The sequence below is a fragment of the Leptosomus discolor genome, chromosome 16 (genome assembly GCF_034619465.1).
Source record: "Leptosomus discolor isolate bLepDis1 chromosome 16, bLepDis1.hap2, whole genome shotgun sequence".
Taxonomy (NCBI): Eukaryota; Metazoa; Chordata; class Aves; order Leptosomiformes; family Leptosomidae; genus Leptosomus; species Leptosomus discolor.
In genome coordinates, this window is record NC_141406.1 from 1,522,958 (window position 1) to 1,547,282 (window position 24,325).

The 24,325-nt window shown below is 66.0% G+C and overlaps 5 protein-coding genes across 6 annotated transcripts; 3 read left to right on the plus strand and 2 right to left on the minus strand.

Moving 5' to 3' along the window:
- The first annotated feature begins 407 nt into the window (after positions 1 to 407).
- On the plus strand, positions 408 to 3,073 carry GAL3ST1 (galactose-3-O-sulfotransferase 1). The gene is made up of 2 exons (XM_009961238.2): positions 408 to 532; positions 1,924 to 3,073. Exons 1-2 carry the CDS (start codon positions 408 to 410, stop codon positions 3,071 to 3,073), a joined length of 1,275 nt encoding a protein of 424 aa, XP_009959540.1.
- Positions 3,074 to 6,842: 3,769 nt separating this feature from the next.
- On the plus strand, positions 6,843 to 9,277 carry LOC147414280 (zona pellucida sperm-binding protein 3-like). Its single transcript, XM_086474426.1, has 7 exons — positions 6,843 to 7,020; positions 7,578 to 7,758; positions 7,894 to 8,011; positions 8,202 to 8,293; positions 8,626 to 8,720; positions 8,808 to 8,888; positions 9,006 to 9,277. Exons 1-7 carry the CDS (start codon positions 6,843 to 6,845, stop codon positions 9,275 to 9,277), a joined length of 1,017 nt encoding a protein of 338 aa, XP_086330552.1.
- Positions 9,278 to 9,891: 614 nt separating this feature from the next.
- On the minus strand, positions 9,892 to 11,707 carry MTFP1 (mitochondrial fission process 1). 2 transcript variants are annotated; one of them, XM_086474395.1, is made up of 4 exons: positions 11,656 to 11,707; positions 10,652 to 10,779; positions 10,325 to 10,557; positions 9,892 to 9,967 (listed from the first exon to the last, which is right to left on the minus strand). In XM_086474395.1, the coding sequence occupies exons 1-4, from the start codon at positions 11,705 to 11,707 to the stop codon at positions 9,892 to 9,894; spliced, it is 489 nt and encodes a 162-aa protein (XP_086330521.1). The 2 variants fall into 2 exon arrangements, with proteins under 2 accessions (XP_086330521.1, XP_086330520.1); XM_086474394.1 differs by having other exon boundaries at positions 10,325 to 10,570; positions 10,605 to 10,779.
- Positions 11,708 to 12,393: 686 nt separating this feature from the next.
- Positions 12,394 to 16,912, minus strand: SEC14L2 (SEC14 like lipid binding 2). Its single transcript, XM_086473953.1, has 12 exons — positions 16,859 to 16,912; positions 15,312 to 15,387; positions 15,150 to 15,193; positions 14,870 to 14,929; positions 14,580 to 14,768; positions 13,959 to 14,054; positions 13,627 to 13,687; positions 13,462 to 13,545; positions 13,144 to 13,250; positions 12,915 to 13,054; positions 12,645 to 12,814; positions 12,394 to 12,545 (listed from the first exon to the last, which is right to left on the minus strand). The coding sequence occupies exons 1-12, from the start codon at positions 16,910 to 16,912 to the stop codon at positions 12,394 to 12,396; spliced, it is 1,233 nt and encodes a 410-aa protein (XP_086330079.1).
- A 2,748-nt stretch (positions 16,913 to 19,660) lies between these two features.
- RNF215 (ring finger protein 215) lies at positions 19,661 to 23,763 on the plus strand. The gene is made up of 10 exons (XM_086473952.1): positions 19,661 to 19,948; positions 20,818 to 20,946; positions 21,255 to 21,326; positions 21,404 to 21,489; positions 22,161 to 22,215; positions 22,540 to 22,644; positions 22,794 to 22,910; positions 22,986 to 23,123; positions 23,363 to 23,465; positions 23,589 to 23,763. The coding sequence occupies exons 1-10, from the start codon at positions 19,661 to 19,663 to the stop codon at positions 23,609 to 23,611; spliced, it is 1,116 nt and encodes a 371-aa protein (XP_086330078.1). The 3' UTR covers positions 23,612 to 23,763.
- Positions 23,764 to 24,325: the final 562 nt, after the last annotated feature.

Consider the following 24,325-nt stretch of genomic DNA (forward strand, 5'->3'; position numbering starts at 1 on the left):
GTCAGGGCCAGGGGAGCTGCTGGTGCGGCCTGGCAGAGGCTGCTGCCCCCTGGCACAGCTCCGCTCTCCCCGCCATTGCCAGCCCAGCGGCTTCTCCGACTGCCCTGGCGTTGGGCCGGGGAGTCGCTTTGGGTTTTCTCATGGTGGGCAAAGGGTGGGCAGAGCCGTTGCTCTTTGGCCACGAATCCGTTGCGCCCGCAGCTGGGGACACACCTGGTGCTGGCTTGCTTCTCTCCCGGCAGTGCCGGTGCCAAAAAGCCCGGTGAGGTGCTTCCTGGCACTTCCCGTGGCCATGAGATTCCTCGTGCTTTATTTGCTTGTGATTTGAGTCACACAGTCCCCCCAGTCCCCGCTTCCCTGTCCCCCAGTGCTAACACTCTCCTCTCTGCTGACCGCAGGTGACCAGGATGCTGCACCATGGGAAGCACTGGAGGTCCATGTGCAAGGGGCTCGTCCTGGGGACCCTCTTGACCAGCTTCATGCTGCTGCTCTACTCCTACGCCATCCTGCCGCTGCACGTCAGCGTGACAGAGTGAGTACAGCGTCCCCACATGTCCCCCCTGGCAGTCTGGCCACCCTGTTTCACACCGGGCACCCTCAACCGGAGATGGTCCCGGGGCTTCCCAGGCTCTGGTGGCTTCAGACCAAGATGTCCCTTTCCTACAGCCTCCCGCTGGAGACTGCGCCCTGTCTCATGGCAGGGGGGGTGGGGTGGGTAAAGGTGAACCCCAACTCACCGAGGGGTTGGGGACACTCACCCCGGGGCGACCTGCTGCAAAATGGCAACCGGCACTCAGCTCTTGGGCGGTGGAGGGGATGAGGAGTTGCAGCAGACCCGCCGCCCACTGCGGCTTCGTGTCCCCTGGGAGAAGGAAGAGCGTCACAGGAGAGGGTCCCCCAGCAGCCGGGAGCAGCGGGCAGAGCGGAGGCAGTTACTCGAGTGCTCTTTATCAAGGGCTTGTCCTTCAAGAGCAACCAGAGCTCTGCCACACGTGAACTCTCGCTCACAGAGACGGGCACGGGTGGGTTCAAAGCTCTCTGCTGCCCGTCACGGTGAACCCCGGTGCTCCTGGCCGTCCCTCCTGGCATGACATTCATCTCTAGGCTTATAAACAAGACCCACCTGCAGGTGTTTCACAAGCTGCGCGCCAACCCGCGCTGCCGGATGGGATCGTTATCAGGGATGAGCTTTGCCACTTCGTTAGTGGTGTCCAAAGTCACCTGACACTGTGGTCTCTGTTCCCTGCTCCAGGCATCTCAGATGACAGACAAGTCGTTCTCGGTGCTCCCCGAGGGCCCGCGAACTCATCTGCAGGGCCACACTGCTAGAATTACTGCCCTCTTTGCTGGGGGGGGGGGCTGGATCCTCCGCGACTTCTACAAGGGGTTGAGGAGCTTCCAGACCTTGCAAGAGTGTTTTCATCTCCCGTCCATAGGGTTGGGGCCGTGGAGAGCTCATCTCGATGCGTGTCCTAACGTCACCTGCACCAGGGTCACCACAGCCGTGCCCACGGGGACGGATGGGGATGCCCTGCACAGGCTGGCTGATGCTGGTGAGGGCTGACCACCCTGAAGACCCCTGTAGCGGCACACCCTCGGTGGCTGGGGTTGTCCAGGGGGTGAATGAGCTTGGTTCAGTGGCTCAGAGGTGCATCTGATGTCGAGGGCTTCGTGGGGGGCGCTCAGCTCTGCCCTGCTCACTGAGGAGCTCCTGCTGCGTGCGTGCCCCGGTCCCGCTGGGCACATGGCTGGGGGGGGGAAGGGGGCTCTGCCTGAAGCCAGAGAGCCTGGTGGGTGCTGGGGGTGAGCACCCATCCCCAGGCCCAGCTCCTCCAGCAAGGAGAATGGCCAAGCCTTCACGGTGGCTGGGCTGCGTTAGCTGAGCTGCCCTCACCATGGCGTCCTGTCTCTTCTCCCCACCAGGGTCCCCATCCCCTCCTCCTGCTCCTCCTACGCAGCCCCCGGCAAGGTGCCGGCGGTGTCCAACGGCACGAGCAGCCCCTCGGGGCGGAGCTGCCTGCCCAAGCTGAACGTCATGTTCATGAAGACGCACAAGACAGCCAGCAGCACCATCCTCAACATCCTCTTCCGCTTCGGGGAGAAACATCGCTTGAAATTCGCCTTCCCCAACGGCCGCAACGACTTCTACTACCCCTCCTACTTCGAGCGCAGCCAGGTGCAGCACTACCGGCCGGGCGCGTGCTTCAACATCATCTGCAACCACATGCGCTTCCACTACGAGGAGGTGCGCAAGCTCCTGCCGGCGGACGCCACCTTCGTGACGGTGCTGCGGGACCCTGCCTACCTCTTCGAGTCCTCTTTCCACTACTTTGGGCGCGTCATCCCCCTCACCTGGAAGCTGACGGGGGACGACAAGCTGGCGGAGTTCCTCCGGGACCCCTGGCACTACTATGACCCCAACGGGTTCAACGCTCACTACCTCCAAAACCTCCTCTTCTTTGACCTGGGCTACAACAACAACATGAACGCCAACAGCCCGCTGGTGGAGGAGCACATCCAGGAGATAGATCGCCGTTTCCATCTCGTCATGTTGCTCGAGTACTTCGACGAGTCCCTGGTGCTGCTGAAGGAGCTGCTGTGCTGGCAGCTGGAGGATGTCCTCTACTTCAAGCTCAATGCCCGGAAGGGTTCCACCATCTCCCGTCTGACACCTGAGCTCTATGAGAAGGCCACCTCCTGGAACCTCATTGACGCCAAGCTCTACCGCTATTTTAATGCCACCTTCTGGCGTAAGGTGGAGGCCTACGGGAGGGAGCGGATGGCCAAGGACGTGGCTGAGCTGCAGCAGGAGAATGAGAAGATGAAGAGCATCTGCATCGACGGGGGACACGCTGTGGACGCCAGCGCCATTCAAGAGTCCTCCATGCAACCCTGGCAGCCGCTGGGGGAGAAGTCCATCCTGGGCTACAACTTGAAGAAGAAGATTAACAAGAAGCACCAGAAGCTGTGCCGCAAGATGCTGACGCCCGAAATCCAGTACCTGACCGACCTGGGGGTCAACCTCTGGATCACCAAGCTATGGAGCCACGTGCGGGACTTCCTGAAGTGGTAGGGGACGGCAGGCGCCCCGCTCTCCCTGGGGAAGAATCAGGTGCTTTCCTTTTTCATACTCACGGTGTCTTTTGGATGGACGTGAGCAGAACCAGCTGGAGGCCCTGGCACCCAGGAACTATCGGGGGACCCTCCATCACCCTCCAGCAGAGCCCCAGCTTGGGCAGGAGCCTGTGGGGGGGCTGCCATCACCCACTGGCAAGGAGAGCAGAGCCTCTGCCTCCACCCCTGCCTCTGAGGGGTCAAGGACTTGGGGCTTGGGGGCGTTTTTTTCCAGCAGGATCCACTTCTTCCTTCCCCATGGAAAGGCCAGAGGAGGTATCTGTGAAGGATGTGGCCTCGTCACAGCGGGAGCAGGACATCCATCGTCCCGTCGCTGGAGGCACGCCGCGGGCCGGGCGGTGCGGTCCGGGACGTGAACGGCCAGCGGTGGCACGGGGTCCTCCTTGCCTGGGGTGGGCAGAGCTGCCAGCAGGGAACCCAAACCTCGAGGGGCTCCTCAAGTCACCCCGTTTCCCTCGAGCTCTGTCTTTGGGGCAGCGTTGTCTTGGCGCAGAGCCTGCTGCACCACTTCAGCAGGTTCCAGCCCGCGGGTGAGACGAGTGCAGCACATTCTCAGCCCACCCATAGTTGTTGGTCCACGGCAAGCTGTGACCTGGAGCCGCCTGGAGCCATTTGGAGAATGGAGAAACCACCCCAAAAGCCCTGGCATTTACCAACGGGGTCATGGTCCCTGCGGGCAAAGGGCATCCATGCAGCAGGTCCCCTCCCTGCCCCACACTGTCCCGGTTAGAGGGCCTCGTGGCACCGGTCCCTGCAGGGGACATCCTGGAAGGCCCATGGGGTCTGGTGAGAACTGGCATGGGGAGGAGATGGGGAGTGGGGTCCAGCGGCCACCCTCCCAGTGATGCCATCCCCTGGGCGCAGGGGGGATGCCGAGGGCAGGGTTTGTCCCCCTCCCCGCTGTGGCGGGGACAAACCTCGGGCGTCCCGGCCGGGCTGGATGACACCGGCAATGCCACGTCCTGCTGAGAGCGGCCCTGGCCGGGCACGGAGATGGCACCTGGGGCTGAGTCTCCCCAGCAGCGAAGGGACCCCCGCCAGCCCCCCCACCCCCCCATGTTCTGCTCCCTTTGTAAAGACCAGAAATAAAAAAAACAATTCTACTTTTGTAAAATAATCGTATATTTGGCAGTTTTTAGTGTAAGGATGGTCCAGCCGGTCTCCATCTGTCTCCTTCTCCAGAGGATGGGAGGGACAGGGACCTGCCCATCCCAGCAGCAGGATGCTCCGCTGGTCCCCGCTGCTCCCGGGGGGGGGGGGCGGATCCTGCTCTGCCCGGGGGGATGGCCCGGCCGCCCCTCAGGGTCCCAGCTCTGCTCTCCCTCTCAGCCCTGGGGGCAAGGAGCCTCGTGTCCCTTGGGCAGCACCGAGGAACAAGACCCCCAGCGTGAGCGGGGCACCCGGCTCCCTCCCCGCTGTTCCTGCGGAGCCGCCTGCGCTGCTGGGTGCTGGCGTGGGACTCCCAGGGTGTGCAGATGCCACCAGGAAGGTCTGCTGGTTTTGCAGGGACACTGGACCCATGGGTGACAGAACTCACTTGTGCCATCGGGTCCCAGGTCTGCTGCTGGCAGCACCCCATTTTCAGGGGTGGCCCCAGGACTTGCACTGGTGCTTCTCCAGCCGAAGCACCAGCAGTACCAGGGTGGACACGAGCCCTGATGGCCAGTTTGGAGCTACCACTGGGGCCACCAACTCAGCTGCGCGTGATGCAGCCCACGGGTACTGGGGTGGGCGCTGGGGACACAGAGCTTGGGGCACATCCCTGAGGTCCACAGGTGTCTTCCGTGACGTGCTGGGGTCGCCTGCTGGGAGCAGGTGCCAAATCCCACCTCGGCCACTGGATGCCTCTGCAGACGTGGGGGTGGAAAAACCCCTTCCGAGGCAGGAGATCGGCTGCACCGTCTCCTGGGATGATGTTGTCCCCGTGGGGACATGCTCTTCCCGCTGTGCCCAGGCCACCAGGTCAACCCGTGCGGGGGTGGCTGCGATGAGGTTTTGGGGCCATCTGAGACAGGCAGGAGCCATGGGCATGTGTGCTCCACGAGCTCTGTCCTGGCTGTGACCAAACTGCTGCCCCTGACCGGGCTGCCTGTGCCCCCAGGGCTGCCTGTCCTGGAGAGCGGCTGGCAGGGAGCCCTGCGGTGGGGAGCAGCAGCTCCGCACTTGCCTGGGGCCAAAGGGTGGAAGGAAAGTCCTCCTGCTGAAGGCCCCCCCCGCCCCGTCCCAGCACCCAGCAGCCTCCTCCTACGGGCTTTTGTTCTCAATAAATGGGAGCAAGCTGGGACTGTGGGTCCCGGATTTTGTGGTGGGACTGGAGCTGGGGCTGGGGCTGCAAGTAGGACCATAATGGGACAAGGGTGCTGCATTGGGGACCAGGACTATGTGATGGGACCAGGATCAGGCATGGGACCATGACTGAGTGGTGGGATCAAAACTGTGGTGGGCCTAGGACTGTGAGATGGGACCAGGAACACCCATGGGACCAAGACTGACTGATGGGACCAGACCGCGTGGTGCAACTGGAACCAGGGCAAACTGGTTGGACCCGGTCCAAAATGATCTGGTGGGGCCAGTACCATGCGTGGGACCAGGACTACCTGGTGGATATGGAACCATGAAGCGCTACCTGGACCTTGCTCAGGACCAGGACCAGGACCACGTGCAGGACGCCAGACTGAGTGGTGGGACTGAGACTGTGTGACGGAACGGGTACCAAGGGACCGGTGCAGATCCTTGTGATGGGGCTGGGGTGGTGTGTGGGACCAGCCCCACCTGGGGGACGGCTCATTGACTGTGGAGAAAATCAAGCCAATCCCCCAAACCTGGCAGCACCGCCTGGGGGCCATTGGCACTCAACCCTGGTCTTCAAAGGCCCCCAGGTGCTGGGGCTGGGGCTGCTGCTTCCTGAGGATGGGGCTGTGCTGGTTGGTGCTGGTGTGGGAGGCTGTCCTGGGGGTGGCAGGTGAGCAGGGCTGGGTCCTCCTGGCTGCTCCCCTTGGTTCCCCTCACTGGTTGTACTGGGGGAAGTGGGTGCTGCTTGGGTTTTGCCCAGTGCTGGTTCCTGGTGCTCTGCTGGACCTGTTGGCACAGGTCTTTGTGGTGGGGAGGAGACCCTGAGCTCTGGGTATGTGTGGCTGGAGCAAGGGGGCTTGCCAGGAGCTCCTTGTGCCCCCAGGTTCCAGCAGGTCTGTAAGGACCTGGTTTGGGTGGGGAGATTAGAGCCACTGCTGGGGTATGTGGCTGCTGGCGGTGGTCTCCCATCCCACTAGCAGATCCTGGTCTCTCCCCAGCCTTGGCCAGGGCCACGGTACTGGGGAATGCTCTTGGTGCAGCCCGTCCGCTCACAGGCGTGCCTGGTGCTGCAGTGGCTGGCGATGCGCAACCTTGCATTTTGGGAGGATGGTGGAGACCTTTGTGGAGCACCTCCTCCTCCAGCACCCACCACCACAGCAGCTGTAGTGGTCCCATGCCAGGGCCTGGCCACCAAGACCAGGGGAGGCCCAAGCTGGGGATGGAGGAGCACCCAGATCCCAAACCCAGCTGAGCTCCTGGTGCTCTCCCCTCCTTCGTGCTGCTGCCACTTGCCCGCCACGAGTCCCAGGGACACCTGAGGACCTGGATGTCCCCACTGTGCCTGGGACATGCTGCTCCAGCTGCTGCATGCTCAGCTGCACTGGCTAAACCCTCCCCTTGCTGCAGGGACCACCATGGCTCCAGCTGCTTCAGAGTCCTCCAGTCACACGGCGGTGGCTCCAGTGGTGCCCTCAGTGATGGGGACAAGGGCTGTGACCCCAGTGCTTGCTGCTGCCACCATGCCTGGTGGGGCTCATGCTCACCCCTACTTGGAGGAGCCCATCGTGAACTTCACCTTGAGGCTCCTGGATGGTGAGTGCTCTGGGTCTTGTGTTGGGTGCCAGCTTTGGGGGATGAGACCACAGGATGTGTCCAGCCAAGACCCCTGGGCTTGACCAGCAGCATCCAGCGCTTTCTCCTGGCTGGCCTCAGCACTCAGGCCCACCAGGAGAAGGTGGCCATCCCTGCAGGACCTCCCCTCCCTGTCTTGCAGAGGTCTAGGGCTTTGAATTGTGGTGCTTTGAGATGTTCTCAATCCTGTGCTCGATACTGTGATTGAATCTTGGGGGTCAGCTGCCCCTTGTCATTCTGATGGGTGACATGCTCCCTCTTGGCTCTGTGGAGGGGACCAGGAAGGTGCTGTAGCTCTGGAGAGCAGGCAGGGAAGCCAGACTGCGGTGACAGAGCCAGGACAGCTCTCGGCTTCCAGGGTCACGGGGGTGGGCTCTGAAACCAGGGAGCTGCAGGCAGGCACCCGCCTCACAGGGGTGGGGGCAAAGACACCTATGGGTGGTGGTCTGGGATGTCCCTGTCTGTGGTGGGACAGGCTTGGGGATGTCACACTGAACCCACCCTCCCTTCTCCTTCAGGGGACCCCAGTGCGATGAAGAAGCCGCTGGTGCTCAGTGCTGGCTCTGCCATCCGCCTGGAGGCCAGGGTCAACTTCAGTCCTGGCGTCGCCCTGAAGATCTATGTGGACCAGTGCTATGGGACCAGCTCGGAGCAGCTGGGACGCTCCAGAAGGGTCTTCATGGTGGTGAACAGCCGTGGGTCAGTGCCCATGGGGTGGGAGGTGGGGACTGCTGCTCCAGGCACCCTGAGGACCTGCAAGACCTGCTGATGGGGAGGGATGTCCAGGGCCTGGAGACAGCCTGGGATTGTCCCTGTGTTACTCTCCTGCCTCAGGTGCCTGCACGGGCAGAAGCTGGGCACCGTGTCTGTCCAGCACCGGAGTGGGGTGTCTGCCCTCCAGCTTACCATCCTGGCCCCTGTGCTGGAGGATGAGCCCGAGGAGGAGGAGGAGGTGAGCTTGGGGTGATGTCCTTGGTGGTGGGATGGAGGCCCTTTGGGGCTCCCAAAGCACCATCCCTCCTTGGGGCATCCTGCTCCCCACCAGGATGGTCTCAACCCAGTGGGCTTGGGTGGGAGGAGGGCAGTGCCCTCAGGAAGGACATGGTGGCGGCACGCTCTGCCTGGGGCTGGTGTCTCGGCAGGTCTACGTGCGCTGCCTGTTGATGGCGTGGGGCCCCGCCGGTGCCTGGGGACACGGCGCCAGGTCCTGCTTCTACAGCCAAGCCACAGCCAGGTAAGCTCAGCGCCAGTGCAGGCTCCCTGCCGGTGCCCCAGGACGTGAGCACCCGTGGGTGCTTTGGGAGCAGAAGCCACTTGTCAATGGGACCCATCTGGGGGACGAAGCCACCCCACCGTGGTCTGGATGCCACCTCTTCTCCTGTGGTAGCCAGGTGGCATCGTAAGTCCTGGCTCCCTCCTGGTGCAGATGAACTGGGAAGGTGCTTGGGGGGGATATCTCTGAGGTGGCCAAGACCTGGAGGGACCGGCTGGCGTGACATCATGTGGGCCTTGCAGTAGAGGCTGGGGACCCCTAGAACCCCCCCCAGCTCTGTCTTCTCCTCCCAGCTGGCACAATGCAGAGGACCCTTCCCGGAGCACTCTGTGCCACTGCTGCGACACTGGCTGTCCCCCTGGTGACACCCTTCCCAGAGAGCTGCCAGGTACCAGGGCTGGGGTGTGTGGTGGTTTTGGGGTCTTGGTGGGGTCCTGGGTCTGGGACAGGCTGCATTGGCCATGTCCTCCTGCAGGGCTCCTGGGAGAGGGGACGCTCCAGTGGGAGATGGTTGGACCGCTGCTGGTGCAGAAGGAGAAGGTGCCATGGTATGAAGGTGAGCGGACATGCCCAACCCTCTCCCCATGGCTCCAAACCCACCATCCCAGGTGCCGAAGCAACCTCTGAACCCTCGGTTTTGTTTTTGTTTGGGTTTTTTTTTTGCCGTTCCCAGCACCATGCCGCACGGTGAAGGGGCTCCTGCTGGCTGGGCTGGCGCTGGTGGGCAGCACCCTGGTGGCAGCTGCCTTGGTCAGGCGTCTGCTGGGGCTGGCCTTGGCTGCCTGGGGCCCGGGCAGGCGCCGGCAGAGATGGCAGCAGCCGAGGCGGCAGTGTCCCTTCCATGCTGAGCTGCAGAGCGTGGTGGGGGCCCTGGTCCCCAGGGAGCCAGAGAAAGGAGGTGAGGGGGGTCCAGACTACCGCAGCCTGGTGCAGAGGTCGGCGTGAGCTGGTGACCCTCTTCCTCCCCAATAAAAGGTGGTTTTCTTTTCTCTAAAGCTTCTCCTGATGGTACCATGTGGATGCCACCATGCCTGGAAGCCGCATCTCCTAGTGGTAGCTCCTGGTACCAGGAGCTGTGACTTCCAGGCATGGTGGCACGGACTGGGGGGATTTGGGTCCCAGGAGGCACCTCTAAAGATCTTGGACATGGTGGCAGCTCTGTAGGGACAGTCCCAGGGATGTCCCATGGGGCTGGTAGTGGCTGTGGAGGGTTGGAGAGGTTCCAGTAGGACCTGGGAGTGCTGGTGGGGCAGCTCTGGGGTATGCAGGGCCCCCCCCCTCCAGCCCAAGGTGGAGCTCCCCCAGGCCTTGGGACCTAGCCAGACCCATGTGTGTGTGTCGCCTCATGAGGGGACATGGCAATGGGTCCCTGCTGGCTCTGGCACGGCCGCAGCACCCAAGCATCACCCAGCAGAGGGTCAGGCTTGAAACCTTTTATTAGGACCAGCCATGGGGCAGGGTGGCCGCTCCAGGGCTGTCACTGGAGCGAGGGTTCACAGTAGGTGGGTCACAGCACCCCAAAAGCAGTAGTGTGCCTCAGTTTCCCCAGCCGGGGGGGCTCAGTGCGGGGCGGGGGGCTCTCCTGGTGCCCCGTAGATCTTGCGGAGGCTGGAGTCCATCAGGAAATCCACTGTCCTGCGGCAGGAGAAGGGGGTCAGCGGGGTCCTGAGGTTCCCCTGGCCATGATGAGGGGGGGTGCTGGCTGGAGCTGTCCCTAATCCCCCTGGGACCCCGTCCCTAATGTCACCAAGGCCCCAGCACCACCAAAACCAGGCTTAGTGCAGCCTCACCTCCCTAATCCCCGGCTCCTGCTGATCCCCTTCACTGGGGGGCTGTGTCCTGGCCAGACCCCAGCAACGCCCCTTTGGGATGGGGGACCCTGGCACCCCCATCCAGCCCCGAGCCCCTGCTGGGACCAGTTCCCTTAGGAGGAGATGTGCCCCAGGGGATGCAGGGATGGGGTGGTGGCACCCCCGTGTCCCCCCCTGTTACCTGTCGATGGGGGTGATGATGAGGGGGATGGCAGCCAGCCCCAGGGCGGTGGTGGTCCAGCGGCGGAGGGGCAGGGGCCAGCGGGTGAGGGCCCCCAGCAGGGCCAGTGAGGCGGCGCAGAGGCGGTTGATGGTGAAGCCGGGGATGGCCACCGAGGCCAGGCTCTGCCAGACGAAGGTGTCCACTACGGCCACCCCCACCCGTGTGGCCTGGGCAGGGTCCTGGCTGTGGGCCTGGGGGGGACACACACACACACGATGACGAGGGGTGTCAGTGGTGGGGGGTCAACGTCGGGGAGGGGTGGGGTGTGGAGGGGATGACACTCACAGTGGCAGCTTTCCGTCCCTTGTCGATGGCATCAGCGGTCACGTAGGCGGTGGCCACGCCGTAGCTGGCCCACACCACCGGCACTGGCACCAGCGGGCGGAAGGACTCGCCCACCTCGTTGGCATAACCTGGGGGGGGGTGGTCAGTGGGGCTGGTGACCGGCTATGCCCCCCCTTCCTGGAGTGTCCCTGTGCCACTGGGAGCAGGGAGGGACGGGTCCCACACAGGGATGGTTCGGAGCAGCCGGGTCACCTTGGTCCCCGGCTGCCACGGGGACAGCGGGGCTGATGGTGGCCAGTGACAGCGCCCGGTGCTGGTACCGGTGACTGTGAGTCCCAGCGTGCGGTGCCAGTACCGGTGACTGTGTCTGGGGCTGGTACCTGTCACCAGTGCCTGGTATCGGTGCCGATGTGCAGTACCGGTACCCAGTGTCAGCACCCAGCGTGCAGTGCTGGTATCGGGTACCCAGTACCGGTGCTGGGCGCCAGGGACCAAGGACAAGTGTCAGTGCCCGGTGCTGTTTGCGGTACTGGTGCCGGCTGTCAGTGCCCAGTACCCGGTGTCAGCGCCCGGTGCCTGACACTGTGTCAGCGCCCGGTGCCCAAGGTGCCGTCAGTGGCCAGTGCCGGTACCTGGTGCAGTCTGCAGAACCACTGCCCGGTACCCGGTGCCAGTGGCCGGTACCCAGTGCAGCGCCCGGTTCCGGTGCCCAACGCTGTGTCCGTTGTCGGTACTCGGTGCAGTGACCGGTGCCGGTGCCCGACGCAGTGCCCGGTACCCAGTGTCAGTGCCCGGTGCCGGTACCCGGTGCAGCCTGCAGTACCGCTGCCCAGCACCCGGGGTCAGTGCCCGGTACCCGGGGTCAGCGCCTGACGCGGCGCCGCCCGGTGTCAGTGCCCGGTGTCAGTGCCCGGTGTCAGTGCCCGGTGTCAGTGCCCGGTGCCGGTGCCCAACGCGGTGCCGGTGCCCGGTGCCGGCTGTCGGTGCCCGGTGCCGGTGCTCACCCAGGTAGCGGACCCACGTGTCCCGGTAGAGGTCGGGCTCCACCGCCCCCATGGCGCGCGCTGCCGCCGCCGCCGCACGAGCTCGCCCCGCCCCCGAGGGCGCGTCACCAAACCCCGCCCTGCGGCACGCGCCAGCGCGAGCAAAGCGGGAATCAGCCCGGCTGCGAGATGGCGGCGGGAGGGGGGCGGGCCCTTGGATGCGCACGTGACCCCGCGGCGGAGGCGGGGTCGGGCCGCCCTGCGTCACCGACGGTCACGTGGGCAGGGGGTGGGGCCAGGGTGGCGGGATCAGCAGGGCCCCGGTTATAGGGCGGGGGGGGGGGGGGGGGGGGGGCAGCAGGGCCCCGGTTATAAGGCTGAGGGGGGGGCAGCAGGGGCTGCTTATGGGGCTGAGGGGGGTGGTTATGGGCCTGAGAGGCAAAAAACAGAGGAGACCCAGTTCAGTCCATCCCTTTACTCCCCCCACCCCACGCAGCAGTGGGTGGGTGCGGGACCCACATAAGGCACAGAGGGGGGGGGGGGGACACACACGACACCCCAAGTGCTCCATCGCCCTCCGGCCCCGCTCAGCCCCCCCGCCTCGGTCGGTGAGCTCCGGGGGCTCAGCCCCCTTTCTCCATCCTCCCGGCCGCCGCGCTCTGGGGGGCACTGGGCCATCCTGGGGGCACGGAGCAGCTGCCTGACTGGCCCATGTGGCGTGGGGGACACCCAGGGCCATGGTGGGGGGCGGGGCCGTCGCTAGGGGCTGTGGTTGAGGGCCACCTCGCTGAGCCTGTCCCCCAGCTTCTGGATCTGCTGGGCAGAGGTGGCATCGGGCAGCAGCACCTCCACGCTGTAGCTCACCTTCTTGGCGTGGAGGTAGCTGTAGGTGTTGTCGAAGCGCAGGACGTCTGTGGGAAGATGGCGGGGGGGGGGGTGGGTGTCAGGAACACGGGGGGCACTCTGGGGGTTCCCCCCCCAGCACCCCAGGGAAGGGGGGGCGCACTCACAGATACCGGGTGTGGAGCAGGTGAGGGAGCCGTCCTCGGGCACCATGTGGGAGTTGTAGCGTTGGTTGGGGTAGACCTCGGCCATCTCGCCCGCCCGCTGCCGCTCCCCGATCTTGGTTTTCAGGTACACCCCGAAACCCACGTCGGCTCCCTCCGACTTGAACTGCCACCTGTGCCGGAAAGAGCCGGCGGGGTCCCACGGCTGGGCTGGGGACCCCCACCGTTGTGTCATCCCCCCCCTCCCCACGGCGTGGAGCCCCTCCTCCTCACCTGAGGACGCAGCCGGGGAAGAGGATCTCGTACTCGACCTGGTGGGACGAGCCGCGGTTGACCACCACCGTGTGCTCGTACTGCTGCGCCAGCTGGTCCCGCACGTAGTAGTGCTGGGGCACGTCCCCCCCGTAGTTGATCTGGAAGCGGGTGGAGATGGACGTGAGTATGGGGGGGGTGATCACGCGTGCACCCCTGAGGAACCCGGGGCAGGGGGGGCTTCTCCCACCTTGCTTGGGCACTTGGGGTCCCCGTCGGGGTCCGTCAGGGTGCCCCCGTACTCCACTGGGATCTGCTCAGGGTCAATGTACTTCTGCAGGACCTCCTTCCAGTTGGCTGGTAGGGTGGAGGACAGCGGGGTTTGGGGGGGCTGTGAGCCCCACGGGGAGCCCCAGCCCAGCCAGGCACTTCCCCCGCCCCGCCCCCCGAGCTGAGCTTTCACCCCTGGGTGGGATGAAAGCAGAGGGGGGACATAGCACCCAGTTTTTGGCTTCCACCACACCCCCGCCCCAGCCAAGGACACCCCAGGGAGGGGGGCAGGACTCACATCCCAGGACCACAACCTTCTTGCGTGTGTCCTCGCTCAGGAAGTGCTTGACGAGGTTGTAGGCCACAGGGAAGATCTTGGGGGCTGGGGGGGCAGATGGGGGGGTGTTAGCATGGGGGTCAGCACCCGGCCAAGGGGGGAGCAGGACCCTGGGGCCAAACTCACCCTTTATGATAAACAGGCGCTTGAGGGACTCGGGGTAGTTCTCCTCAAACATGGACAGGACCTGCAGGATGGGGAGAGCTTCAGGTCATCCTCCTGTCCCACGTACCCGCTGGAGCCTGGGGCGGGGGGGGGGGTTGGGGGGGGATGTGGGGCACCAGCAGCAGGGACCTGCTCTTGCATCATTGCATCATCCCTCAGGGCCATGAGTCAGCCCAGATCCCTGCGTCACCCCGTCACCGCCGCTGCGGAGGGGGGGGGGATGGCCACAGTCCCTGGCCAGGGAAGGGGGGGGGTCAGGCAGGGAGCCCCTCACCTCCCCGGGAGCCCCTCACCTCCCCGTATATGTCCACAGCTGGCTTCCAGAGGTGCTTCAAGCCCAGGCCCTCGCAGTCGTAGACCATCAGCACCATCTCGATCTTCTTGCCCAGCTGGGACGGGAGGACAGGAGGGCTCAGGCAGCGCCCAGCCCCTGTGGTGACCCACGGGAGGGGGGGGCTCTTGGCCAGCCTCAGTGACAGGGTGGTCCCCAACGGGCTGGCCCCCCCCTTGGCCAGACCCTCCTCCCAAGTGTTGGTGTAGGGAGAAGGGGAGTCACGGGCTGGTGTGGGTGCTGGGACAGGGACACGGGCTGGTGGGGATGGACAGGACATGAACTTATGGGGCTGGGGAGGACATTGGAAGGGGGGGGGGGGTGTGGACCAGACATGGACTTGCGGGGCTGACAGGGACACGTGGTCTCTGGTGGGACGGACAGGACGTGGAGTTGTGAGGCTGGCAGGGACACTGGCTGGTGGGGATGGACTGGACATGGACCTACAGGGCTGGGGAGGACCTTGGGTTGTGGGGATGGACCAAATGTGGACTCAGGGGACTGGCAGGGGACGTGGAACTTGCGGGGCTGGTGGGGGCAGCGGGGAGTGGGGCTGGCGGGGTGCGGGGAGGCCAGCGCCCACCTTCTGGCTCTGCTGCTCGCACTCGCGCCGCAGCACCTCGCAGTCACGGAACTTGTTCTTCAGCAGGTCCTGCTTGGAGGCGGAGAAGAGCAGCCCCTTGCCGTCCAGCGGCCCGATGATCTCGTACCAGATGGGGCTGCCCTCCCGGTCGTAGCCGCACATTCCCCCCGACATGTACTTCCTGATCACCTACGGGATCACGGGGGGTTCAGGGGGACCGTGCAAACCCCTGGGCAGGGAGGATGACAGTCCCCTCCAGGGACACCCACCCCAGGGCTGGGGACACCCACCTCGGGGGCCTCCCAGGCAATGATGTTGTCGGCGTCCATGTGCTTGCGGACCTCGACGTGCTGCGAGGGGAGGGCAAAGCAAGGCAGGGTCAGGGGATTTGGGGACACCCCCCCCCCCCCCAATCTCATGGGATGGGGTGCAACCCGTGGGCAGGTCCCTTGTTGGGAGAGAGGGGCTGGGCTGGTGGCCCATGGCACGCCATCTCATCCCAGGTGACAACCGGGAGCTTAACAGCGGTATGGCAGGGTCCCCCCCCAAAAAGCGGGGTACCCCTCTCACCTTGCGGAGCATCGCCTCTGACTTGGGCAGGTCGAAGGAGCGCGCTGCAAGAGAGCAGAGAGCTCAGCCCTGCTGCCGGCGACCCCGGCTCCACAGCCCCCCCCCCCCCCCCCCTCCATGGGGTCTTCCAACCCCCCTGCCCCCCCCCCTCCCTGGGGTTACCTCGGAGCCATTTCAGGAGGAAATAGTCGTCCTGGGAGGGCAGGGAGGGCAGCACGTCCTGCAGGTTCTCCCGAAACTACGGGGAGAAGAGGGACCATTGGCGGAGGGGGTCCCACTGCCTCCCACGCCAATAGCCCCAAGGATGGAGGCTTGTCCCCTCCCTGTCATCGTCCCCCCTAAAAAAAAGTCCCAGCCAGGTCTGGGACTGTCTCAGGAGAGAAGGGACACCCTGTGCCCCATCCCTGCCACCACATGCAGCCATGACGAGCGGCCAGTCTCCGCTCTCCTCCCTGGCAGGGACTGTCACCAGGCCGGCCACCAAGCACCGCATGTCCCCAAGCCAGTCCCTTTGCGCAAGGGCTCAAACAGGGGCTGCCACCCGCGCGGCTCCCCCCCGGGGAGGGTCCTGCTGGCCACCCTCACCCCGCAGGGACCAGGCGGACCTGTCCCTTCCTCTGCCATCGCTGGTGGCATCCTTGGGGATAGAGCCAGCCACCGCGTGTCCCCCTGCTCCAGTGACACCCCAGCGAGTCCCAGCCTCCCTGGCCAGCCCAGGGCGGGCAGGAGGGTGGCAGGGTGCAGAGCTGGGGGGGTGGTGGTGGTGGTGTTTGGGAGAGCTGGGGCACCCTGGGTGCAGATCTGGGGAGGGGGGTTGGGGGAGCCGGGGCACCCTCGGCACACGGCCCCGCAACACTCCAGCCAGGCTACGGCCCAAATCTCCGTACCAGTCTGCGACCTCCCCTTAATGAGGCTGATTAGATTATCTGCCACTGAATTTAGGTGTAATTAAACCCGGGATTAGCTTCTTCACCCTGAGAAAAACAAGGTGCTGGCAGACAGGTTTCGCAGCTTGCTTTTCTCACCCACCCATCGCTGCCTTGGCACCGGGAGGGTTTCGGCTTCGTGCCCCGTGCCTGCTCCCACCCCCCGGCCTCGGGAGCCCATTGGGGTCATCGCCCGCGGTTGGCGTTGGGTTTGGGTTGGAAGGGCAGCGATAAGAGAGATTTGCTGGTGTTGCCCTCTTGGTTGGGAGGGAATAAACCCAGATAACGCCCGGTGTCCCAGTGCGGTGCTGGGGAAGGCGTCGGAGGTGGCCGTGGGTGGCATGGCCACCACACTGGGTGACTGCCACCGGTTCGGACGGGCACCGTGGGCCCCGGGTGGGGGCGGAGGGTTTCCCAGCCACCGGTGGGACCAGCGGGAAGGAGTGGAGAGGGATGGGGGGGCTCACCGGTGCCCGGTCCCAGGGGGCCACTGGCAGGCCGGGACAGCGGGCGAGACCCCCCCAGGACCCTCCCGGCCCCGCCCCAGCGGGCAGCGCCGGGGGGGGGCTCGGCCCATGGGTTTGGGCTCCGGGATGGGGCAGCGGGAGCCCCCCCCCCCCCCAGGGACCGGGGCCGGGAGCGAGGGGTGATGCCCACCGCCGCGGATGCCGGAGCGTGTCGGGGCGGCCCCGGGAGCCCGTGTCGTGTGTGTGTGTGTGTGTGTGTGTGTGTGTGTGTGTGTCCACCCCCCCCCGCCCGCCGCCGCCCCCGGTACCGGCTCACCTGGGCCAGCGCCTCCGCCTGCCGCGGGCTGAGGTCCCCGACGCGGCCGCTCATGGTGCCCCGGCCCCGGCTGGGGGATGCGCCGCCTCTGCCGCGCCGCCGGCCCGGCGGCAGGTTGCGGAGGCTCCGAGCGCCGCCCCCGGCCCGCCCCGGCCCGCCCCGGCCGGCCTTGGACCCTGCCCGCCGGCCCTGCCCGCCCGGTCAGCGGCCGCCGCCGCCCCGGGAGCTGGGCGGGGGGGTACGGGGGGGTACGGGGGGGGGGGGTATGGGGGTAAATGTGGGATATGGGGGCTGTAGGGGGTATAGGGGCTATAAGGGGCGTGGAGGACCATGGGGACATGGGGAAGTATGGGGGCTATAGGGGCTATGAGTGGTGTGGGGGGAAGTGGGTGATACGGGGGAGTATGGGGGCTATGGGGGGGTATAGGGTTATAGGGGGTATGGGGGGAAATGGGGGCTTTGGGGGAGTATGGGGACATGGAGGGGTATGGGGCTATAGGGGGTAGGGGACATGGGGGCACGTGAAGGGGTGTGGGGGCTGTGGGGGAGTATGGGAACATGGGGGAACATGGGGCACAGGGGGGTGTATAGGATCTATAGGGGGTATGGGGGCACAGGGGGGGTATGGAGGCACGGGGGGAGTATGGGCGCTATGGGGGATATGGGGGACATGGATTGTCATGGGGATTATGGGGAGGTATGGGGGGTATGGAGGGTCATGGGGTGTACTGGAGGGTATGGGGGGCATGGGGCTATGGGGCAGGGGTGGGAGATGACGATATGGGGGCAGGTGGTAAGGAGAGGGGACGGTGATGGGGACAGGGGACAGATGTGGGAATGGGGATGGAACATGGGGCAGGGGACAGCGACGGGGACAGGGTGATGGCTCAGGGGCTGGGGGACAGGGGTTAGGGACTGGGGCAGGACCCTGGGGAGAGGGGACAGGGACAGGACGATGCAGAGGCACCAGGGACACCAGGCTCACCTTCCCACTGCCAGTTCACAGACAGTGGCCCTTAGTCCCCAGGGAGAGGGGACCTCCCCAAGAGGGGGACCCCAACTGGGGATAGGGTCTTGGCCAGGAGAAGGGGTCCCTTTAGGGGTCCCACAGCCCTGGCCCTGGCGCCCACAGACCTGCTCCAGTCAGGGTTCCAAGCAGGGGAAGGTTCCCCCATCCCCACTGTCCCCTCCCAGGACTGCTGTGTGTGTCCGTGCTTGTCTCCTGGAGCCATGGATGTCCCGTGGAGCCATGGATTTCCCATGAAGCCACCCATGTCCCATGGAGCTCTGTGTGTCCCATGGAGCCGTGGGTATCCCACAGAGCTGTGCACATCCCGTGGAGCCTTTCATGTCCCACGGCCTTATGGATGTCCCATGGAGCCATACCTGCCCCTTGGAGCTGTGGGTGGCCCATGGTCCCATGGATATCCCATGGAGCCATCTGTGTCCCATGGAGCTGTAAGAAGCCACACATGTCCCATGGAGCCATCCACGTTCCATGGAACCATAAGTGTCCCATGGAGTCCCTTGGAGTTGTAGATGTCTCATGAAGCCATCCTACCCCATGAACCTATGGGTGTTCCACAGAGCCACTCACATCCCATGATGCAGCTCCCGCGTTCGTGTCCCCTCCTTGGGGCAGTGACCATGGCAGCAGCCCCCCCCGGCTCCCATTTTGGGCTCCTCCACCAAAGCCACACAGGACTCCACAGCGGTGACCACCTTTCCTGGCCTTGTCCTGGAGCCAGCCGGGCTGTTCGTGGCACAGCCGAACCCATGGCAAAGGGGAGGTTTTGCCGCTGGTCACACTGGCTCCAGCCGTGAGCAGAGGGACCCTGCCCGCCCTGCGTTTGCAAGATGTGTGGGGACACGGGGGACACCGGGGGGACACCTAGACCTGTCCTGCAGGCACCCAGCAGCCATGGGAGCTGGGATGCCACTGCACTGAGTCCCCGTCCCTGGCGTGGCCCCCCGCCAAAAGCAGGTCAGCGCCGGGGCCTGTGCGGTGGCTAATCCTCCCGGTAAATCCCCCGGCTGGCACATGTGCTGGGCACACGTGTCAGGAGCGGGGCTGGGACGGTGACACCTGCAGGGCTACCTGGCACCTGCCGGGATGGGGATGGTCGAGGGGTGTCGGGGGGGGGGGGGGGGGGGGGGTCAGTTGGATTTTGGGGTACTTGGGTGTAGGTGTGTGCCTGTGTCGCCCAGTTGTGTGCCGGTGCCTGTCCCACTGCCGGTGCTGGTCCTGCTGCCTGTCCTGGTCCCTGTCCCTCTGCTGGTGCCTCTCCCAGTACCTGTCCTCATCCTGGTCACTGTCCCTGTCGCCATCCTTGTCCCGATCCTGGTCCCTGTCCCGGTGCCCATCCTGGTCCCAGCCCTAGTCTCAGCCACGGTCCCTGCTCCCTGTCCCTCTCCTGGTGCCTCTCCCGGTCCCTGTCCTCATCTTAGTCCCCATCTCTGTGCCCACCGCCATCCCTGGTCCGGTCCCAGTGTCGATCCCTTCCCCCGCCCCATCCCTGTCCCTGTCTCCGTCCCTGTACCAGTTCCCGTCCCGATCTCGTCCCTGTCCCCATCCCCGCTCCCGTTGCCTCTCCCGGTCCTTGTCCTCGGCCCTGTCCCCATCCCGGTCCCATCCCGGGGAGGGGGGGGGACGGACACTCTCGGGCGCCTCCTGGCGGCGGCCGGCGGCGCGGCGGGTCCTCCGCGGCGGCAGGGGTCGCTGCGGGGCGGGGCGCAACCATGGGGGCGGGGCGGGGCGGAGCGGGGCGGGGCGAGCGGGGCGGGGCGGGGCGGGGCGCGGCCATGGCGGCGGTGCGGGCCGCGCTGCTGGCGCCGCTGCTGGCGTTGTGCCGGGGCGGGCCGGGACCGGCGCCCGCCGCCCGCGTCGAGGTGGCGGTGACCGGGCCCGGGGCGGGGGATGGAGCCGGGAGCGGGGCGGGGGCGGCCGCGGCGGCGGGACACGGCGGCTCCTACACGCTGCGCGGTGCCGTGCTGGGCGGCCGGGCCGGGCCGGGCCGAGGGGCCCCGCGGGAGGAGGAGGAGGACGAGGAGGAGGAGGAGAAGGAGGAGATCCGCGGCCGCCTGCTGCTGGTGAGCACCGGCACCGGGGGGGGGGGGGGCTGGAGGGGGCTGTGGGCACCCGGGGGGAGCTGGGCACCGGGAGGCTGGCTGGGGCGGGGGGGGGACACAGATTGGGGGGGAGGGAGCAGAGGGAACGGGAGCACTGGGCGTTGTGGGAGGCAGTGGGCAATGGGGGGAGCTGTGGGCAGTGGGGGGGGGAATGGGGAGGGGGGAGCTGTGGGAACTGGAGATGACTGGGGGGACAGTGGGCACTGGAGGGGAGTGAGGAGGGGGGAACGGGGCACCGGGGGGCTGGGGGCGGGACTTTAGGCACTGGGGAGGGAAAAGGCGGGGTAGTGGGAACTGGGGGGCACTGGGCATTGCGGGGGGCAGTGGGCACTGAAGCGGCTGTGGGCACTAGCGGGGGGGCTCTTTGGGCACTGGAGGGGCAGTGGGCACTGGGAGGGAATGGGGAGGGGGGAGCAGTGGGAACTGGAGAGCACTGGGGCAACTGTGGGCACTGGTGGGAGCAGGGAGGGGGGAGCAGTGGGAACTGGAGAGCACTGGGGCGGCTGTGGGCACTGGGGGTTGGTGGGGAGGCTGGGGCCACAGCGGGTCGGTGGGCTCCAGGAGGCAGTGGGCACTGCGGGGCAGAGGCTGGGGCAGGTGGGGGGGGGGCGGATGCCACTGGCTGGGGGTGTCCAGAGGCAGACGGGAGGTACAGGCAGGGATTGGGGGGTAGCGGGGGCCAGGTCCTGTCCCCTGTGCCACCCCAGCTGCCGTCCTCATCCCTGCGCAGCACCTGGTTCCTCACGGGATTTGGGGCTGCTTTGGGGGTACCCTGAGCCTGGGGCATCCATCCCAACTCTCGCCCCCGCTGACACTGCCATCCTTCCCAGGTGGGAGATGCAGAGCCCGAGCTGGGCGCTGCCGACAGCTGGATCGGCGTGGTGCCGGTGGGCGAGGAGCCAGCCGAGATGCCCCGCGGCGCCAAGGAGGAGTCCTTCACCGCTGCCGTCGTCAGCAAGGTGACTCTCCGCCTGGCCTCGGGTCCTCTCCACCTGGTCCAGGAGCTGCCGTGGCATTTGGTAGTCACAAGCCGGCAGGGCACCTCCTGGGGTGTCTCCCAGCCAGATGTGGGGGCGGGGGGTGTCCCTAACGGGGCTTTCCGGCAGTACCAGCCTCTTTCGGCTCCTTTGTGCATCTTCAGGCCGGGCAAAGAGGCACTGCGTGCTGGTGTTCCCTGCGGTGGAACGGGAGCTGAATGAGGGCACGGCCCAGCTGCCCGTCCTCCTGCCTGTCCGGCCCTCTGAGCCTGCGCCCTCTGTCTCTGCAGATGAAGCGAGCCCTGGTGCTGGGGGCGTCAGCCCTGCTCATCCTGGCGCTGAACCAGAACGCCATCCGAGAGGTAGGAGAGTCCCGCCGGCGGGTCCCCGAGCTGGTCTCTTGCCCCGCTGACGGCTGTTGCTTTCCTCTCTGGTGCAGCTGGATGTTTCCCAGCTTCTTGCCAAGCCTGTGATCGTGATCCAGTCCTCGGACAACGTCACCAAGCTGCTGGGAGCGCTGCTGCGGTACGGGAGAGGCTGGGCGAGAGCCGGAGCTCTGCGCCTGGTCCCCTGGGTGGTGGTCTCAGCCAGGGGCCGCTCTGGAGGGGCCTCTCGCACAGCACATCGCGTTCGCGGGGGCTGGTGTCGAGCTGGCGCTGTGCGGAGGCTTGCTGGGGCTTAGGCACGTGTTTCCAGGGAGGGCTGGAGTCAGATCCAGCCCTTCCTCAGGGCTTGAGCCCTTCCGTGGGTCTCCATGCGGCAGCAGGGGCTGACAGTGACCTTGGCCAAGACCTTTAGGCTCTCAGTACAAATTAGCCAGACCAGCTGGTTATCAGCATGACGCCGGCCTCCCCACTGCCTTTGCCAGTGTTTTTGGCCACTGCCCACAGCGTTAGGACCCCCCATGTGGTGAATTGGTGTCGCTGCTGTGGTGTTTTACATGGGGAAACTAAGGCACGGTGGTGGGAGGAGGAAACCTGTGCAGGGTTGCTCAGGGGGCTGGGCACAGCTAGGAAGGGGGAGTCTCGCTGTCACCTCCCCTGTGTGTTCCTCTGTCCCTGGTGGCCCCTGTTGCCCACAGCTCCGTGTAGGCTGCCCATCCCTGCGGAGAAGGGGTGCTCCCTGACAGTGGGGTGCTGCAGGGCAGATCCTCCTGTGCCCACGGCATTGACGCTCTTCTCCCCTTTTGTTCACAGGGGGCTGCGTGCTACGGCGAAGATCACGTACCAGGCTGTGCTGCTGGAGAACCTGGTATGTAGGTGGTCCTCTTCTTCCTCCTCCTCCTCTTCCTCCTCCCGGTGGGAGGGCAGGGGCATGGCTGTGCCCAGCCAAACTTCCGCGACCGATTGGGAAGCTGAGCTGCAGGGAGCAGGAGCCAGATCCACAAAGGCTGTCGAAGCTGCTGGTGCCTCGGTTTCCCCAGACTCACTCCACGGGAGCGGGGCAGCTGGCAGCCGCCGACGATTCCTCCTCCCCTCGGCGTGTGTGATCCCCAACCCCCCACCCCGCACGGCGGGCCTTGGGCAGCGCCGCCAGCCAGCGCAGCCGTCGGCAACGCCGTCTCCTGCCTTGCAGGGAGTCACCCTCACCCTGTGGTCGACCTGCGGCCTCTCCCGAGGGGGCCTCTACGGGGAGTGGCAGGGGGTCATCTGCACGGGGGAGAACAGCTCGCAGGTCCAGGTACGGGCGCCGGTGCCGGCGAGCGCTCCTCACGTAGCCGGGGTTCCTGGTGTGGGGGCGGCAGCGATGGCGGGGCCGGCAGCGGCGTGGGGGTCTCCAGTTTGCCCCCAGCCGCGGTCGCTGACTGCTCACCAGGGCCTTTCCTGCAGAAGTACCTCCAGCAGCTGTGGAACACCATCCTGCTGATCGCCCTGCTCCTCTGCACCGGGGTGATCGTGCAGGCCCAGCGGCAGTCGCGGCACGACCCGTCGGAGCAGGATGCCGAGGTGGGAACATCTCTGCTCTGCTTCCCGCCAGGGAGACCGGTGGCGGGGGCCTGACCCTCTGCTCTGCCTTAGCAGCTGGACCTGAAGCAGCACATTCGGCGGCGGCTGTCGGCGCTGAAAACCCGGCGGTACCATCCCGGCAAACCGCTCCGGAGCCGGGCCTGTGAGATCGATAGCTGCGCCGTCTGCTTGGACCAGTTCCACAAGAGCCAGGTCGGGACTGGGGGGGCACTGGTGCTGCGCGGGGAGGCCTAGAGCCTATCCTGGTCACCGCTTAGGGCCAGCCCTTTGCTGCCCGGGGCTGAGCCTCCCCTCGCTTGCCGGGTGGTCCCTACCGGGGAGCGGCGTGGCAGAGGATTGTCCCCTTCCCTCGGGCAGCGCCGTGGAGGCAGGGCTGGCTGCGGCCCAGCCACCCGCTTCCCCTCACGTCTGCCATGTTTCCCTCCCTGCAGTGGCTGCGGGTGCTGCCCTGCTCCCATGAATTTCACCGGGACTGCGTGGACCCCTGGCTCCTCCTGCAGCAAACCTGCCCTCTCTGCAAGCGCAACATCCTGGGTGAGAGCGGCACCGGCACCCGGCCGTGCCCAGGGAGCGCATTTGTGCCAGGGTGAGGGTTGGGGAGGAACAGGAGCCCCCAGGGCTCCCCGTGTGATGGCCCTCCATCCTTCTCCTTTCCAGGGAACTGCTACACGGAGAGCTAGCTGGCTGGATGGACGTGCTCCAGGGACAGACCCACCGCCGCTCCGGGGAGAGGGAGGGGGTCAGGGGGTGCCCAGCAAGCGGCGTTGGCTGCCGGAGCGGATTTGGCGTGGCTGTGCCCGTCGCAGTGCCTGGCCATTCGGAGAGTGAAGGATCTCAGGGCTCTCCCTGCTGGGTGTGAGTAGAGGGGTGGGGGGATCCAGACAGCCGGTGCTGGGGGTGTGGGGGAGTGGGGAAAGGAAGCTATAGGGGCACCGGTGGGTGTAACAGGGTGGGGGCACAGAGGCTGGAAGCAGGGAGAGCCTTGGCCTGGCTGCACTCTCACCCTGCTCGTAGTAATTTTTCTAAGTCAAGTTTAGGTTTGTTTTTTTTTTTGTTCTGTTTGCCGGGGGTCTGGCAGGGTGGGCAGAGCCCGGCTTGGGGCTGCGCTGCACCCGGGAGCAGCCTGGCTGCGGCGTAAGCCCCCCTGCACCGCGGGTGCTTTGGGTGGCAGATTTGCTGGGGACAGAGCTGGCAGGGTGCTGGGTGACCCCCCCGACCGCACCGTGGGAGGGCAGGGGGGTTGAACACTTTATTGATAGTGACTTGTTAGGAAGGAGGGTACGAGTCCGCTGCAGAGCTCCAACAGGGGCTGGTTTGACCGAAGATGGGGGTGCCAGGGGGGCCAGGGACTCGCCCTGGGCAGCTCCTGTTCCAGCTGGAGGCTGCTGGGCTGC

What these genes read in the sequence shown, in the direction of transcription:
- MTFP1 (XM_086474394.1), bottom strand. Translation starts at nt 11,707, where the DNA reads ATGGGGGCGGTGGAGCCCGACCTCTACCGGGACACGTGGGTCCGCTAC. An exon ending in CCCTCCCCGACGTTGACCCC is followed by an intron (nt 10,571 to 10,604) that starts CCACCACTGACA and finishes TCGTGTGTGTGT; the next exon opens with GTGTCCCCCCCAGGCCCACA. An exon ending in ATCATCACCCCCATCGACAG is followed by an intron (nt 9,968 to 10,324) that starts GTAACAGGGGGG and finishes CTCCTGCCGCAG; the next exon opens with GACAGTGGATTTCCTGATGG.
- RNF215 (XM_086473952.1), top strand. Translation starts at nt 19,661, where the DNA reads ATGGCGGCGGTGCGGGCCGCGCTGCTGGCGCCGCTGCTGGCGTTGTGC. An exon ending in ACCAGAACGCCATCCGAGAG is followed by an intron (nt 21,327 to 21,403) that starts GTAGGAGAGTCC and finishes TCTCTGGTGCAG; the next exon opens with CTGGATGTTTCCCAGCTTCT. An exon ending in ACCAGTTCCACAAGAGCCAG is followed by an intron (nt 23,124 to 23,362) that starts GTCGGGACTGGG and finishes CCCTCCCTGCAG; the next exon opens with TGGCTGCGGGTGCTGCCCTG.
- GAL3ST1 (XM_009961238.2), top strand. Translation starts at nt 408, where the DNA reads ATGCTGCACCATGGGAAGCACTGGAGGTCCATGTGCAAGGGGCTCGTC. An exon ending in CTGCACGTCAGCGTGACAGA is followed by an intron (nt 533 to 1,923) that starts GTGAGTACAGCG and finishes TCTCCCCACCAG; the next exon opens with GGTCCCCATCCCCTCCTCCT.
- SEC14L2 (XM_086473953.1), bottom strand. Translation starts at nt 16,912, where the DNA reads ATGAGCGGCCGCGTCGGGGACCTCAGCCCGCGGCAGGCGGAGGCGCTG. An exon ending in GCGAGCAGCAGAGCCAGAAG is followed by an intron (nt 14,055 to 14,579) that starts GTGGGCGCTGGC and finishes CTCCCGTCCCAG; the next exon opens with CTGGGCAAGAAGATCGAGAT. An exon ending in TTCCCCGGCTGCGTCCTCAG is followed by an intron (nt 12,815 to 12,914) that starts GTGAGGAGGAGG and finishes TTTCCGGCACAG; the next exon opens with GTGGCAGTTCAAGTCGGAGG.
- LOC147414280 (XM_086474426.1), top strand. Translation starts at nt 6,843, where the DNA reads ATGGCTCCAGCTGCTTCAGAGTCCTCCAGTCACACGGCGGTGGCTCCA. An exon ending in CCTTCCCAGAGAGCTGCCAG is followed by an intron (nt 8,721 to 8,807) that starts GTACCAGGGCTG and finishes GTCCTCCTGCAG; the next exon opens with GGCTCCTGGGAGAGGGGACG. An exon ending in GAAGGTGCCATGGTATGAAG is followed by an intron (nt 8,889 to 9,005) that starts GTGAGCGGACAT and finishes TGCCGTTCCCAG; the next exon opens with CACCATGCCGCACGGTGAAG.